Genomic DNA, 16217 nt, shown 5'->3' on the forward strand with positions numbered 1-16217 from the left:
GAAATCTCCCATCTGAAGCATGCCACCGACTCGATGGCTCTTGCACCCTGATCATTCATTCTTAGTCTATACAACTATCCACCGACCCCATCCAGTCCCCCTTGAGAAACGTGTCGGCGCTGAGCCGGGTGCCTGGATCTATATCAAGCATCTTATATATCATCATTCTTCGCAATTCACACAATTCGTCTTCGTCCTGGGGCCCGGATTTACCGGAGATCGTGAAAAGATCCTCGATGGGCCGGAACGCCCCTCCGGCCTTCACCAACCACTCCTTGCTCTTGGCGTCGTAGTCTGCCACCATGCGGCTTCGAACGTACTCCTCGAAGTGCTTGTCCCGATACTTTTTGGAAAAATGGTTCTTGGTGTCGGTGGTTTGCCAGAGGTATCCTGAGCCGTAGTCGTCGCTGGAAAACTGGGAGTCTCCCGAGTCCTGGTCGCTTCCAGAGTGGGAGTGGCCCGTGTAGTAGTGTTTTCGGATATTAAATAGCACCAATATGATAATTCCCAATGCCCAGCAGTCTTTTTTTGCAAGCGAATATGATTTAGTACAAGAAAACTCTTCTGGAGCCATATATGGCTCCAGGCCCAACGGACCCGAGGCCCGGGGCAAGTACTGCTCGGAGGAGTCGAACTTGGTCCGAAACACGTTGGATTTGCCGAAATCCAGGAGCTTGAGGGTGATATTGGCACACGGAAGGCCGTGGTGATTAAGACGAGGCTCGGAGTAGGCTAGAAGAATATTCTCCAATTTCAAGTCACAGTGAGCCACTCCGTGCTGGTGCATGTAGCGCAAGCCTTTGGCGATCTGCTTGATGAAGCAGTCGACCTCGTCGAGGGACATGTCCTCGACTGGGTTGTTGGCCTTGTCGGAGGCTGTGGTCAAGTAGGTGAAGAGATCACCTCCCGGAGTGCACTCCATCACCTGGCTGAACTGGACGGCGGAGGTGTCGGAGGAAGATGGGAGGGTGACCATCAAGTCGACGGTTTTGACGATGTACTTGGAGTTGAGGGTGGACGAGATGATGAACTCGGAGAGCACGCGCTCGATGAACTTGTTGTTGGGCTCTTTGGCGGACTTGCGCTTGATTTCCTTGACGGCGTACATGGCGGATGTGAGGTTGGGATTGGAGGTGAGATCTCCGGTAGTACCGGTATTCCCGTTATTCCCATTATTCCCATTATTGCCCCCAGGGTTCCTCTCAATGAGCTTGATCACTCCGTAGGCTCCCCGTCCTATCATGTCCTTGACCACCCCGTACCGCTGGAACAACGTCTTTCCTGGGAGCACGGGACATCCGCCTGCCTCCTGGCACGACTGGAGAAACCGGTTGGACTTGGTTGTTAGCGTTTCGATTAACCGGATCTGCTTATCGTCGATCACCGACTGAGTATTTCCTGAAGAGCTTGACAAATGGTGTATTTTCAGCTCGTCGTCAAGCAACGAGTACGTCCGTTTCAGCTCTTCGTTGGCCTGCTCGGTGAGATCCTTACTGGACGACAACGAGATGCCACAGTAGCCCATGATGGTGGAAAGCTGTGCAGCCAAGTGGTGCTTCGACACCTGGCCACGGACCTTGATGGCGTGGGCGTGGACCTCGTCGTCCTCATCCTCGTCGTCCTCAGAAGTGTCGGAGTCAGCTTCCAGGTCGAATTCCAGATCCAGCAGTGAGTCGAGGTCTGAGCCGGAATAATCCGGGTTTAGGGGGTCTGCATCTGCCTCCACTATGGTGCTGACCCGCTTGCGCAACTGGTTCGGTATCAAGGAATCGGAGGACGAGTTTTGGGATGGTTTGTGGGGTTGGAGGTGGTGGTTGGGCTGCGGAGATAACGGAGATGGTGCTAGCGGGGATTGCGGAGCATCAGCGGTGGCCAGAGACGTCGGCGACAGCGAGTGTTTCGAGCGGAAAAGCTTCAATTTGCTCAGCGACGAGTCGGTGGACTTGACGGAGCTGGATCGGGATGGCACCGGCGGTGATTTGGTGGGCGAAACGGGACTGGCGTCCTTGCGCCATGAGCGGAAAAGGGGCATTTGCTGCGGGATATGGCACTCGGGGCTGGCAGAAACGGGAAAGGTTATGTATAGTGACGGTGGCGATAGGGAGGTTGTTCGAAGGTGGTTGGAGTGGTGATAGCTTAGAAATGGCGCGTCACGTGAAAGTTGTCACATGACCTGTCATGGGCGTGGGGGCCCCAGACAGCACGTCATGCATCATGTGATCTGCATGTGCGGCACACACGCTACGGACGGCGCCGCCTCGAGGCGTGAAAAGTCACGTGTTGTGTCGCACGTGTCTTTGACGAGGAGGCACAAAGACGCGTCTCGGAGCCCTCCAGCGTCGTCAGGCACCCCCAAGCGCAGTGGAACATTGTTGGCGCTTTTCATTCTAGGGACACAGAACCTCGACAAATACCCCGGCCGTATTATTGTTAAGGTCGGCGAATCCATTGCTAGCGGTGTCGAATCAGACAACAGTTTGCAGGATACACTTGACAGCTCACTCACCTCCACCACGCATCCAACGCATCCAACGCATCCAACGCAGACCCCCAAGACGTTGCACATAGTACATATCGGCCATTTGCTCCTCCGTTGGCCCCATCGGCACCCACCAGCTCCCTCCACCGCCGCCCCTCCACCATGACCAGTATCTACAACAGCGACATCAAGCACTACAGAAGGGCTCCTCCGCCTCCGCTAGCCGCCCAGAACCCCATAAATAACAACAGCACCATCCTGCTCAGCATCAACTCCAACAAGCGCCAATCCGGATGGGTCCACGTCAAAGACGACGGCATCTTCACTTCCTTCCGCTGGAACAAGCGCTTCATGGTCATCAACGATAAGACGCTCAATTTCTACAAGACGGAGCCGATCACCAACAGCAACACTCCTGGCATCAACGAGTCTCCCGACATCTCGTTTCCCCTCAACTTGATTGGCAGCATCCAGCTCAAACCGTCTACAGGCTACACCAAGACAGCGCAGTCGTTCGAAATCGTGCCCAAGAACAATGGCAGGCTGATCTTGATCCTGGTCAAGGCCAACAACGACTACTTGGACTGGATCGATGCGTTCACCACCAAGTGCCCGTTGATCCAGGTGGGAAACGCTCTGAGCAGCGCCACCAGCAACGCCACTGCCACCACGCTAGCCAACGGCAACGCTGGGGTGTCGAATCCCATCAACTTCACCCACAAGGTGCACGTAGGCTTCGATCCAGCCTCGGGTAACTTCACAGGGTTGCCAGACACCTGGAAGAGTCTTTTGCAGCACTCGAAAATCACCAACGAGGACTGGAAGAAGGACCCAGTGGCAGTCATCGAGGTGTTGGAGTTCTACTCCGACATCAACGGGGGGCTGGCGGCGTCCACGCCGTTGATGTCGCCTGCCGTGGGCATGAAGACGCCTGCTGCCTTGCACGAGTGGACGAAACCGCCCTCCAAGGGCATCCAGGGCCCCACCGGGCCTCCAGGACCTCTCCAGACGTTGCAGCAGCTGCTGCTGCCAGCCTCTAGCCAGCCGCCCTCTGCATCGTCCCAGACCACGTTCGTGCCCAGTCGAGCCGCCCCCAAGCCACCATTGCCCTACCATTTGACCTCGCAAAAGGCTGCAAGTGGCAACTCCATCTCGCCCCTCAACAACTTGTTGAACAAGTCCGACGCTGGCGATGCTAGCGAGCTCACGCCTACCAGAAGAGCGCCTCCTCCTCCCACTGGTGCTGCTGGTAGCAATAACGCTTCCAACGCCTCCAACGCCTCCAAACCGTTCAAGCCGGCTGTACCTACTGGTCTAGGTATCACCACTCCTCCATCCAGCCTGCCTGCGCACCCCAAGCAGGTGCCTCCACAGTTGCCGCTGAACAAGGTCCATCCTGACTTGAAGATCCACACTGGCGCCAACTACAACAACTCCAACAAGTATACCCCTACAGGAACGCCCACCAACCAGAACTTTATCAAGCCGTTTGGCTTGGGGGCAAAGCTGCACCAGCTGCCTGTGCAGAAGCACCACGACGCTGGCTCGGGCCAACAGGCACCCAAGGCAGGCATTAATATCAAACCACTCAACGTTGCCACCAAAGCATCGCCTGCGCAGGCCAATGACGCTCCTATCAAACCACTCCAGCCTCGTCCAAAGGAGCTGAACGAGGGACCCAAGCAGCTCGCCACAGGACCTGCTCCCGTCAAGTCTGCCAAGCAGTTGAAGAAGGAACGGGAGAGATTGAATGACATGCAAGTGATCGCCAAGTTGAAGACGGTGGTCAACAACAACGACCCCACGCCATTGTTCAAGATCATAGAAAAGGCAGGACAAGGTGCCTCGGGAGCAGTGTACTTGGCTGAGCTGACGGAAAACCGCCAAAAGGTGGCCATCAAGCAGATGGACCTTAACGTGCAGCCCAGAAAGGAGTTGATTATCAACGAGATCTTGGTGATGAAGGACTCCCAGCACAAGAATATCGTCAACTTCTTGGACTCGTACTTGCGAGGCAACTCCGACTTGTGGGTCATCATGGAATACATGGAAGGAGGCTCGTTGACGGAAATCATCGAGAACAACGACTTCAAGTTGAGCGAGAGACAAATTGCAACCATCTGTTTTGAGACCTTGAAAGGCTTGCAGCACCTCCACAAAAAGCATATTATCCACCGTGATATCAAATCAGACAACGTGTTATTGGACGCCAAGGGCAATGTCAAAATCACCGATTTCGGTTTCTGTGCCAAGTTGACGGACCAACGCAACAAGAGAGCCACCATGGTGGGAACTCCGTACTGGATGGCCCCTGAGGTGGTCAAACAAAAGGAATACGACGAAAAGGTCGATGTGTGGTCATTGGGGATCATGACCATCGAGATGATCGAGGGTGAGCCTCCATACCTTAACGAAGAGCCATTGAAGGCACTTTACTTGATTGCTACTAATGGTACTCCCAAGCTAAAGAAACCTGAGGCTCTTTCCAACTCCATCAAGAAGTTCTTGTCGATCTGTCTCTGCGTGGATGTGCGCTATAGAGCATCCACCGATGAATTACTCGAGCACTCCTTCATCCAGCACAAGTCTGGCAAGATCGAGGAGTTGGCTCCTTTGTTGGAGTGGAAGAAGAACCACGGCTCCAGCATGCACGATGACGATGCCATCTAGACGGACAAGCCAGTTTAGCCACGAGGCTGTCCCACCAGAACTGTTTATTTATGTACTGTTTAACACTAACTACGGACTGAAAGATGTGTACTGTAAACGACGAAAGATGATAAAACCAAGCCCAGATATATTGGGTCGCTGTTAAAGGAAGAAAGATAAAATTAACTATGAGTAAATTACTATAAAGGACTAAAGATTAACCATGGCCTACAATTGGGCAAAAATTAAATACATGGACTAGAAAGATGTAAATTCAATATCAAGGGAGATTAAAGTGAATTTATCAGCAAGCATACCAACATACTCTTGCTATGGATAAATAGATGATATGCGTATCATTATCAATCTCATTCAAAAAATTGTACTTCCCTTGGGACATTCCATGGTGAATGGTGCTTGCTAAAAGGACCAAATTGAGATGAATTTGGGTTTAACTTCAATTTCTATGTTGATTGATATGAACGTCTTCAATTCTTCGTTTCATACTTAGTTATCTGTCTGTTAGCAGTGCTTGCTCGTCTTTTGAGGTGTACTTCACGACCAGAGTATCTATCTTAGATCTCTACATTAATCAATATGATCTTTTTCTTCCAAACAAGTTTTTTCATCTTCAAATTTAAATTTCACTAGTCAGATCTCGGTCTGTTAACAGTATGTCTTATTTTCAGAATATCTATCTTCAATTTCTACGTTAAACGATATAATCTAGACAAAAATTAATTCTACCAAAGTTTGTCCACCTTCAATCTACGTTCGTCTGTTCAGGTCTCGGTCTATTAGCAGTATGTACACTAGTTTTTTGGCAAGCCCTGCTCGTTGATCAAGCTCTGGGTTGACTTTTGAGGACCCTGGCCAATGCTGGTCAAAATAATCTTGGAGACACCCTTGTAGATCTCAGGATCCACGCCGTCGATGTCAACTCCGCCGTTCAAAGCAGATGCGTCCTTCTTGTCCCAGCCTTGCACCTGGGCGAAGTACTTGTGGAGGGTTCCCAACACCTTGGCCTCGTTGGCCTCGTCGTAGTAGATCACGGCATTGGGGCCTGCGTCGAAGGTGTAGGCAGCGATGATGTGGCCCTCGAGCTCGTTCAACTTGTGCACCAACTTGATGATCTTCTTGGAGGTGTCGTTCAAGTAGAAGATGGGAGGGTAAGAGTCGAGACACACGGCGTGGAACGAGTTGGAGTCCTTCATGGTCAACTCGCCAAAAGTCTCGAAGTCCTTGTTCACGATAGCCTTCTTCATCTCCTCAAAACGCTTGGGGACGACCTCGTGGATTCTGTGTTGAAACAAGTCGGAGGTAGCCACAGTGCTCTGCATTCCTGTGGTGGAAGGAGTATCCTTCTTGTCGTCACTGACCACCAAGATAGCAGCCTTCATGGTAGGCCAGTGGGCCAAAGGAGCCACCTCGACTGCCTTGGAGTCCAGACCATCTTCCAAGGCCCCCATTTCCCAGGCAACAAATCCGCCGAACAACGATCTGCACGCAGAGCCTGAGCCCTTTCTGGCGATCTTTGACAATTCGGACATGTCCTGAGGCAACTCGTACAACGAGGCAATGGCACTGACCAAAGCAGCAAATCCAGCAGCAGACGAAGCCAAGCCAGCAGCTGTGGGGAAGTTGTTTTCTGACACGATGTGCAAGTGGTACTGGGACAATTTGGGCAAGGAAGCATCGGCACTCTCGACAGCAGCTCTCAATGCTCTTAAGTCAGCAAGACACGCCTTGGTTCTGGGCGAGTCCAAGGACTCCAAGGCTCCGTTAAGCCACAACTGGTCCTCCTGGAAGTCGGCAGAAGCAGCAGCGGACGTCAACGTTCTCAAGTCGTCTTGGGACAACGTGACGGAGATGGACGAGTTGGTGGGCAAGTTCAAGGACTTGTCTCTTTTACCCCAGTACTTGAGGGTCTGAACGTTAGTATGGCTGGAGGGAAGGTTCTGTGCCTGTTTGAGCGCTTTCTTCGGTGCTGGAGACCTGCTGGAGCCTCCTCTGTCATGTTAGCCTCGGCGGCTAACGTGTCTGGGACTGTAGAGGGCGCCACGACGCGTAGAAGGATCCAGAAAAAGGCCTGTAGGTAATTCGGGGGCTTACGTACTGCTATGTTGACCGGAGCAGTGCATGTGGCGGTATGGACGGTCATGGTGGTGGTGGATAAATGGACGTAGTGTCGTATCGGACGCAGAAGAGTGGTGATATTTGGTGGGTACACGACATATGCTAGGTGCAGGATGAACGATATACGAGGAGAGGCAGGCGATGGGACGCTTCGACTAGGAAGAACACGGAACTCAGGCAATGGCAGGGAATGGCAAGACAATGGCGAGTATCTTGCGAAAAGGCTGGATTGCCTGTGAAATTTGAATTTCGGTAATATTAGAGGAATAAGTTGTAAGGAACCCCCATCGTAGAGCTATCTCTTTTGCACCTAAAGATGTAGGCATTGCATAGAGTAGATAATAAGTAACTCCGATTCGCGTGATCATGAGCTAGCTGTTTACAAGAGAAATTAGTCTAAGTTGAAGTAACTCCCAAAAAGCAAGTTCTTTTACTACTGTTAATTTTAATTAGAGAATAACGAGCCTATGGTGTATGGCCATCCCTAAGCATCTTTGAAGTGGAATGTTACGATTGTTCATCGAAATTTTCAACATGTACTCGAAGGCGTTTTGGAACAATAACCCGTTTTCGGATATTTATTTGAGCCTGAAGACATGCAAGATATGAAGTATACGTAAAGCAACGCTAGTGGAGGTTGGGGGTGATAGACTAAACCACATCCGGTGACAGATGGCTGGATAATTTCATCAGAAGTATGGATGTTTTATCGAGCATGGAAGGTTTTCTCTGGCATAGGAAGATTTTCTCTGGCATAAGTAAGTTTTACCCAGCAGATGTAAGTTTTCTCTGGCATATGTAAGTTTAATCTTGCATACGAACATTTTGCCTGGCATATGTAAGTTTCTCTTTACATGGGAAGGTTTTACATGGCATATGTAAGTTTTGTCTGGCATATGAAAGTTATAGTTAGCAAATGAAAGGTTTTCCTGGCAAGTGTAAGTTTTTCCTGACATACGAAGCTTTACCTGGTAATCGATTTTTTCATGCATAAGAAGATTTTACCAGACATCTGTAAAAACATCCATACTTCTCTGGGAAAATTCTGCTGACTCTGATTTCAACATATTATCCAGAAAATGAAGCAGTGGGTCGTCACTGTTGTAAAGTGGCATGATGGATATACAGTCGCTCCTGAGTACAGGAAATGGTTAAACCAACAGGATGATAAGCTACCTAGGTTAGATTAAATATCCTCCTATCAAGCACAATGTGCCTATCTGCCTCAAGGTCTCTATGTCTAGTGTCTGATTTTGTTTTCTTTATTTATTCACAACATAGCCGCAGCTACCATTACACTCTCTCGTTACAGATACTATTACATACATAAAATAAACACAAGGTGTACCACATCCACCCCCAATTAGGCACGGCTTTTTGGAACACGGGGATGGAATTAATAATATAGGCAGGCTCCCGAGGACTGTCAGTGGAGCCTGGCCGGTCATACTGGCGTTTTGTCCCGTCTATGCTTTTCTGGTCCACTTCCACAACCGTGCTTTGCAATCACCAGAACCCGTGGCGAAAATGCCCTCGGTTCCCTGCGAGTTCAACGACACCGCCACCGAGATCACTGAGTTGCGGTGGCCCTGCAACATCAACAACGGGTTGCCGGAAAGCTGGTCCCAGAAAATAACTCCCCTGTCCTTGGATCCCGAAAGAATATATTCGTTTTTGGGGGTCGAGCAAACCGACAACACGAAGTCCTTGTGGCCGATGTAGGTCACCTCACAGCTGGACTTCTTGGCTCCCGATGCTCCGTGAGGGTTGTGGGGGTCCTGTCTGCCTTCGAGGTTCCACAACTTGACGGTTCTATCAAGCGAACCCGAGGCAATTTGCTTTCCGTTGATGGAAAACGCTACTGAGTACACGGAGTCGCCGTGTCCGTTGCCGTTCTCGTTGCCAGAGTCCAATCTTTCCACGAGAAAGCCGGTGGTGGAGTCCCACACCCGGACGGTTCTGTCGAGAGAACCAGCCGCGATCAAGTTTCCGTCTGGCGAAACGGCCACTGTGGTGACTCCGTCCTCGATGGAGAGTGTCAACGAGCACTGGGACGATCTCAAGTCCCAGATTCTGACTGTGCGGTCTCCCGAGCCGGAAACCAACCGGTTTCCGTCGGGGAAAAAGTCCAACGAGTAGATATCCTGCTCGTGGCCGCGCAAAATCTTGATTATCTTCTTGGACTGCAAGTCCCAGATACGGATCAACTTGTCTTCAGCTCCTGTGGCCAAGAGCTTTCCGTCTGGCGAAAAGCAGACTGAACGGATGTACAAGTCGCCGTTGGCTGCAGCGGTGGCAGCTGCTGCTGCTGCTGCCTCTGCGCCTGCGTCTCCGTTCTTGGCGTCGCCGTTGGTTGCGCCAGTTTTCGCAGCTGCATCCGTGGAGTTGTTGTCGTCGATGAGCTTGGCCACCAACTCACCTGTCTCCACGTTGAACACCTGGGTGGTCTTATTACAACCAGTAGCGATGAACTGGCCGTCCTTGGAGAACCGCACGCAGCACACTACTGACGAGTGGTCCAACGAGTGCACCAACTCCACGTCCAAGTCACGCTGGAACGCAGGGTTGTAGAGCACGTAGTAGTCCAACTTCTGCTTCTTGAAGTCGGGACTGGCCTTTGCCACGTCCAAATCGGTCAAAAAAGGCGGAATTTCCTTGACATGGAGCGCCTTGTCGGCGGGATTGACCACGTACTGGGACTTGTCGATGACGGTGAGGGCGGTGGAAGTATCCTGGGGAGCGATGGTGGGGGCAGCTGCACCATTGACAGCGGTGGCTGCGGCGGGTGCAGGTTCCTTGACAGGTTCGTTGGCGGCAGGTGCAGACTCGTCGGCGGCGGCGGGTGCAGCGGCAGCTGCAGCCACCACTGGTTTCGCTTCCTGCGCCGCTGGCAGCTGCTTCACGGGCGCAGCGCCCGCCTGGGGCCCCGGTCCAGGGTAGCCGCCATAGGGCGCGTGCTGACCGTTAGGCTTGGGTGCGTGCGCCGCGTGCGCTTGCTGGTGCTGCACCTGGGCCTGCGCTTGTTGCGCTGCCTGCTGGTGGTGGATCTGGGCCTGTCTGTCGCGATTTTCCAATTCGGTCTTCAACCTCAAGATTTCCTCTTCATAGGCCTCCTTGATCTTGCGGTGGGCCATCTCCAACTCGTACACCGTCTGGCGGATCTGCTGCATTTCTGCAGTCTGCTGGTTGTACTTGAGATCGTAGTCCTCCTTGACCTGCTTGAAGCTGGACGCCTCGTTGAGCGCATAGTCGAACTCCTGTTTGACGGCGTCTAGAAGCTCGCTGAGACGCTGCTGGTGCTGCTGTCTCTGCTGCACCGCCTGCTGCTGCTGTTGTTGCTGTGCTTGTGCTTGTTGCGCCTGCTGCTGCTGGGCCTGCGCTTGTTGCGCAGCCTGCTGCTGCTGGGCCACGGCGGAATTGGTGGTGTAAACTGTCATGATGCCAGGAACACGGCGGGAGGGGATAGATTAGGGCTGGGCTCGGAGGTGGTGGTGAACAGGACGAGTGGCCAGCTGGTGTGGATGATTCCTGGACAAAAAATGAAGTTGCCGGTGGATGTTTTTTCTCGCAGCGTTTTTCGTCGTTTTTAAAGGGGACGGGGTGGGGCAGATAGTTACGTAAGCGAGATAGGTGGGAGGGCGAGATGGCGATTGTGGGGGATGGGATGGAGCTGGTGAATGTCGTGGCTGGAGAAGTTGGACGTGGCTGTCATGGCTGGTGTGTCGTAGTCATTCTCGTGTCGTGGGTGTCTGTGGCGTCCCTCTGTGTCGTCTGTCTGTGTCGTGGACTCAGTGTCGGGCTGCGTGTCCACGTCAGAATCTCGTGGTAAAATCGGTGATAGTTGTCGGCGCACCCCATCCTTCCTAAAATGGATTAATGCACTGCGGTGGACGACGGCGAGACCGCACCCCCTGTTGCGGCGGCTCACAACAAAACAAACAGGAGCCAGGGGGTGAATCGGGGGTGTGGCTATGCGCCCGGACACATGCGCACACACGTGACATCCCCTCCGGGTCCCGGCTATGGCCTGGATTCATTGGTTTACGTAATCGGCGGTGGAGGGACTACATAATAGGCTGTAACACGGCCTGGATTCATAACAGCTTCGGTCAATTGCTTCGATGCTTCATATTATGTAATCAACTACTGGTTGCGACAGTCCTACAGATTGTCATCGACGGTGGGTCTTCTGCATTCACTTCAAATCGACTGGTACCTTCACATCCAATACCCAGTAGTAATAAGAACAAGAAATGTAAAGAAGAACATGCTTGCTATTGTCTACATATAATTTTCTATGGCTTCCTGTTAAAAACCTGTAGTCCTCTGCATCAAAAGAGATTCTGGTGGTGACGAATTTCGATTGGACATAATGGGTTATGCGAATTTAAGTATTTCAGTAATGAAATATTGCTGATTGCTCGGATCTATTGCTAGCCTACAAGATACCTTTAAGTAGGATTATTAAGATATACTTGGTTATATGGTTTTGAAACTATCCGTACACGATAACTTCAAACGAAGAGAAATTAGCTAAACCAACCAATAATATTCACTCTAATGCCATTAGAATTTGTAAAATATGCAAAATGATACTGATTCCTATCTGTAATACTAAAGCAGCAGCTTCGATACAATTATCTTTACTACCACGCTCCGGCAATCATGGAAGGTGCAATCGAATCAGAATCGCGGTTAGACCTTCCCCCGCCGCCCGAGGCAATCCTCTCAATACAACCTTCGGCAAAATTTCGATTCTTAACCCCTACCCAAAATCAAAACCCGACACAACTGCCTGAAGCTTCTCTGAGTCCCTCACACATCATCTCTCTAGACCAACCGGGGCTTCTCTGACACGAAATTTGCGAGTATATTGTAGCTTCTATCCAAATTGGGTCAGGCGCGGAATTCCACAGTCATCTCACATCCGTCATTGGAAACGCGGAATTCATCGCATCACCTGACGTCCTTCATTCTACAGAAACACTTCGCTTCTATACGTAGCAGTCACTTTGAACAACTCGAACCAGCAATTGCCTTATTCCTACACTCTCTGCGTCGCTATTGCTAAATTTGCGTGCTAGACCAACATTTCTATATACATGAATTTTGCTCATCTCAGCCCATTGGCTCCTAGTGGGCTCCCGGCGTTTGGTCTTCCTGAGCATAATGTCGCCTCCTGCTCCATCTTCTATCTGATCACCACACTGGCTCGTCCTCCTTCTTTCTCTTGACACGGACGATTTCGTAGTCATCGTTGGATTTGACTTCCTTCTCCAAGTGATCAGTCAATAACCCTTGCAATCTGTAGTAGTCGTTCTTCTTGTCCACGGGACGCTTGTTTTCGATCAAGTTCAACATTTCGTCTTCTCCAAGCTGTCTGTACTTGTCGTCAAATCTCTCCCACTTGATCGAGGTGAATTTTTGGAGGTAGATAGATCCAGCAACTATGGACAACATGAATGGCAATCCAAAGTACAAGAAGTGGTTGGCTCGAAGACGCTTCTGGTAGCGTCCAGCAAACGTCTTGTCATAAGCTTCCTGCTCCTTCTTTCCTCTGAAGATTGTATTGCCCAAATATACCATAGTGGTGGTTAATTCTTTACCCTGTGCGAGAATAGTTCGATATTAGCTGTGTTGTGTGCAGGATTTTCGGGGGTTTGAAGGTATAGCTAAACAATTCAGAAGGTCAAACATCAGTGAAAAGTCATTTCCTGCTAGTGGTGTTTATTTCTGTTATCAGCTGGAGATATGGTGTGGTGTGATTCAACGAAAGTACACGTATTTCACCTGTTTCTGATAATTTTTTAGAAATTTATGAAAATGACAGGGAATAGGATGGAATTTTGGAAATATTGGGCTGTCTGTGTTGGCTGGTATATGGAATTTAGTCTACTTCTTGAACATTAACAACAACTAATCTCACAGACACCCCTTTCTGGTGCTTAGAACGAGTTGAATTGGAGCTACAGCAATTCCTATTTCGTATCACACATCCAATATGCGACTTCTTCCTCAATAGGTTCATTACACTGCAAAGTCAACAGCATCGAAGAGGCACAGGGGTAGGCAGGATCGAACAACGCCATAGTTAGATATCAAACCTGGTCTTGGACGCAACTTACCATTGAGCTCCGAAGTTCGGTAAATGTAAATGATAATTAGGGTATTAACAATTGCCCTACATGGTTTCCGAGCCATAACCTCCAGTGCATTGAATGTCTATTACTTAATCATACCCAATCGGCAGGATGCGCGCGTTTAAGGCAAACCCTTCCTGTGAAATATAATTGGTGCCACATTTCGCAATACTAATGGCGAGATTAGTTGCGAAATTCTAATCTCGGTATCTGACATATTATCTGAGTACACGTGATTGTAATTATCTGGAGAAACCTATAAATGGATCGTAAACATCTTTCGCCGGTCTTGAAGGGTCAATTGCGATTATTTAAAGCATTATTGAGATGACTATCGACAAGAAACCAAACTTCATAGTAATTGTGGCCGATGATTTGGGTTTCACTGACTTGAGTGCGTTCGGAGGTGAAATTGATACTCCCAACTTGAAACGTCTTGGGGAAAAGGGATATCGTTTTACAGATTTCCATACTGCTTCAGCATGTTCTCCCACAAGGTCAATGTTACTTTCGGGTACTGATAATCACATTGCCGGCTTGGGCCAGATGGCTGAGTTCGCCAGAGATTTTCCAGACAGATTTGGGGGAAAGCCCGGCTATGAAGGTTACTTGAATTTTAAGGTGGTCGCACTTCCTGAAATATTGCACGACGCTGGATACTATACATTATTGTCGGGCAAATGGCATTTAGGCTTGACCCAGGAGTACTGGCCATCAGCAAGAGGCTTCGAAAAGACGTTCACCTTGTTGCCAGGTGCTGGGAATCACTTTAAATACTTCCCTAAAGATGAGCAAACTGGTGAAACTGCTTCATTTATGAAGCCTTTGTTCGAGGAGAACGGGAAATCTATTGATCCATACTCACTCCCAGAAGACTATTACAGTTCAGATTATTTTACAGACAGGTTTATTAACTATTTAAATCATGATGATAGAGATGGAAGACCATTTTTTGGATTCTTGACATATACTGCTCCTCACTGGCCTTATCAGGCTCCAGAAGATGTTATTGAAAAATACAAGGGTGTTTATGATGATGGCCCACAAGAGTTGAGGTCCAAAAGATTGGCCAATGCATTAAAGCTAGGAATTATTCCAGAGGGAGTAGTTCCTCATCAAGTCGAAACTCAGAGAGAAAAGGCATGGAAGGACTTAAGTGATGAAGAGAAGAAAGTGGAATCCAGAATTATGGAGACCTATGCCGCTATGGTCGACGTGTTGGACCAAAACATTGGAAGATTGCTTGATAACTTGGAAGCTACCGGAGAATTAGACAATACATTTATTTTGTTCATGTCTGATAATGGCGCTGAGGGAATGTTGATGGAAGCATTGCCGTTGAAGAATGACAATTTCAAAACAAACCTAGAGAAGAATTACAATAATAGTTTGGAAAATATTGGAAAAAAAGACTCCTTTGTATGGTACTCTGACCAATGGGCACAAGCAGCTACGGCACCATCTTATATGTACAAGATGTGGGCCAGTGAAGGTGGAATTCGTTGTCCTTTAATTATTCATTATCCAGATTTAATTAACAATGAAAAGAAGGGACAAGTCAAGCATGGGTTTACTACAGTAATGGATATTTTACCAACTATTCTAGAGATTGCAGGCATTGAACATCCAGGTGAAGAATTTCAAGGAAGAAAAGTCGCTAAAGTTAGAGGATCTTCTTGGTTGAAGTATTTAAGAGGAGACGACGAAACAGTCCATTCCGAAGATTCAGTTGTTGGGTGGGAATTATTTGCACAGCAGGCAATAAGAAAAGGCAAATACAAAGCTTTGTTCATCCCCAAACCCTTAGGTCCCGATAGATGGCAATTGTTTGATCTCTCCAAAGATCCAGGAGAGACCCGTGACTTGTCGGAAGAGCAGGCAGAAAAGTTGAATGAAATGCTTAACCACTGGACTCAATACGTTGCAGAGACAGGATTGGTGGAGTGTACTGATCTTTTCAATCACGAGTACGAACGCAAAATATTATATGATTAACGCTAGTTGAAATACACAGAAAAACAGATGACCATTGCGTAGCTAAGGCAGTTGTGCTAGGTCCAAGTGATCTAGGAATCGAACAATATGGTAGGGCGATCACTATTGATGTAGTTCCGCGTGTGGAAGCTGAGGGAGACCTATTAACTCCAGCTGACGAGCCTTTCCGCTCATACATAAATGATCTTGGCCCATTTCCCTCATACAATGATCTGCTATAGTCACCTCGGTTCATGTTTCCACAGTGCATCCTAGTGCATTTAGCATCTCGAACTCTCTCCTAATAAAATGTGGAGAAAGTAACAATACAAGCAAACATATACAGGATCTATTATGAGCACCACGTAAAGATCTGCACACCTACAAATAGCACTGGTAGGGCAAGATTACCCACAGTGGCGGAACGATAAAATACACTCGAGATCCTCCCCATCCAGTGGATATCCATATTGCTACTTCCATAATTGCACCTCATAATGTCCACCACTGCTCTTGTTACAGGTGCCACAGGTTACATTGCTTAGCACATCGTCAAGGCTCTTCTCGAAAAGAACTATAAGGTGGTTGGTACAGTCAGTTCCGAAGCCAAAGGCCAACATCTTATGGGGTTGTACCATAATCCCAACTTTAGCTACGAGATTGTTCCCGACTTCATTGCTCCAAATGCTTTCAGTGCTGCTTTCCAAAACAACCCCTCCACTGTCGACGTGTTCCACACTGCATCCCCAGCATCTCTTGCCAGTACCAACTTCGAAGAGGCTCTTCTAAGTCCAGCTGTCAAAGGAACCAAGAGCATCTCCATCACGCTCCGTCACGCT

The 16217-nt window shown here is 49.2% G+C and overlaps 7 protein-coding genes across 7 annotated transcripts; 3 read left to right on the forward strand and 4 right to left on the reverse strand.

Moving 5' to 3' along the window:
• Positions 1-67: 67 nt before the first annotated feature.
• On the reverse strand, positions 68-1753 carry CANTADRAFT_30101 (kinase-like protein; the record flags this gene model as incomplete). Its single annotated transcript, XM_020208331.1, has 1 exon — positions 68-1753. A coding segment is annotated over one exon (1686 nt), but the record flags the coding sequence as incomplete, so codon positions are not given.
• An 888-nt stretch (positions 1754-2641) lies between these two features.
• On the forward strand, positions 2642-5149 carry CLA4 (serine/threonine protein kinase; the record flags this gene model as incomplete). The annotated part of the gene is made up of 1 exon (XM_020211304.1): positions 2642-5149. One exon carries the CDS (start codon positions 2642-2644, stop codon positions 5147-5149), a length of 2508 nt encoding a protein of 835 aa, XP_020062054.1.
• Positions 5150-5940: 791 nt separating this feature from the next.
• MVD (diphosphomevalonate decarboxylase) lies at positions 5941-7289 on the reverse strand (the record flags this gene model as incomplete). The annotated part of the gene is made up of 2 exons (XM_020210701.1): positions 5941-7056; positions 7245-7289. 2 exons carry the CDS (start codon positions 7287-7289, stop codon positions 5941-5943), a joined length of 1161 nt encoding a protein of 386 aa, XP_020062055.1.
• A 1170-nt stretch (positions 7290-8459) lies between these two features.
• On the reverse strand, positions 8460-11113 carry TUP1 (chromatin-silencing transcriptional regulator). Its single transcript, XM_020208180.1, has one exon. The coding sequence runs from the start codon at positions 10699-10701 to the stop codon at positions 8731-8733; it is 1971 nt and encodes a 656-aa protein (XP_020062056.1). The 5' UTR covers positions 10702-11113; the 3' UTR covers positions 8460-8730.
• Positions 11114-12463: 1350 nt separating this feature from the next.
• On the reverse strand, positions 12464-12850 carry CANTADRAFT_57660 (uncharacterized protein; the record flags this gene model as incomplete). Its single annotated transcript, XM_020210720.1, has 1 exon — positions 12464-12850. One exon carries the CDS (start codon positions 12848-12850, stop codon positions 12464-12466), a length of 387 nt encoding a protein of 128 aa, XP_020062057.1.
• An 881-nt stretch (positions 12851-13731) lies between these two features.
• Positions 13732-15399, forward strand: CANTADRAFT_57643 (arylsulfatase; the record flags this gene model as incomplete). The annotated part of the gene is made up of 1 exon (XM_020210718.1): positions 13732-15399. One exon carries the CDS (start codon positions 13732-13734, stop codon positions 15397-15399), a length of 1668 nt encoding a protein of 555 aa, XP_020062058.1.
• A 524-nt stretch (positions 15400-15923) lies between these two features.
• CANTADRAFT_33099 (uncharacterized protein) lies at positions 15924-16157 on the forward strand (the record flags this gene model as incomplete). The annotated part of the gene is made up of 1 exon (XM_020208494.1): positions 15924-16157. A coding segment is annotated over one exon (234 nt), but the record flags the coding sequence as incomplete, so codon positions are not given.
• Between the last annotated feature and the right edge of the window lie 60 nt (positions 16158-16217).

This window comes from Suhomyces tanzawaensis (assembly GCF_001661415.1).
Source record: "Suhomyces tanzawaensis NRRL Y-17324 unplaced genomic scaffold CANTAscaffold_9, whole genome shotgun sequence".
NCBI lineage: Eukaryota > Fungi > Ascomycota > Pichiomycetes > Serinales > Debaryomycetaceae > Suhomyces > Suhomyces tanzawaensis.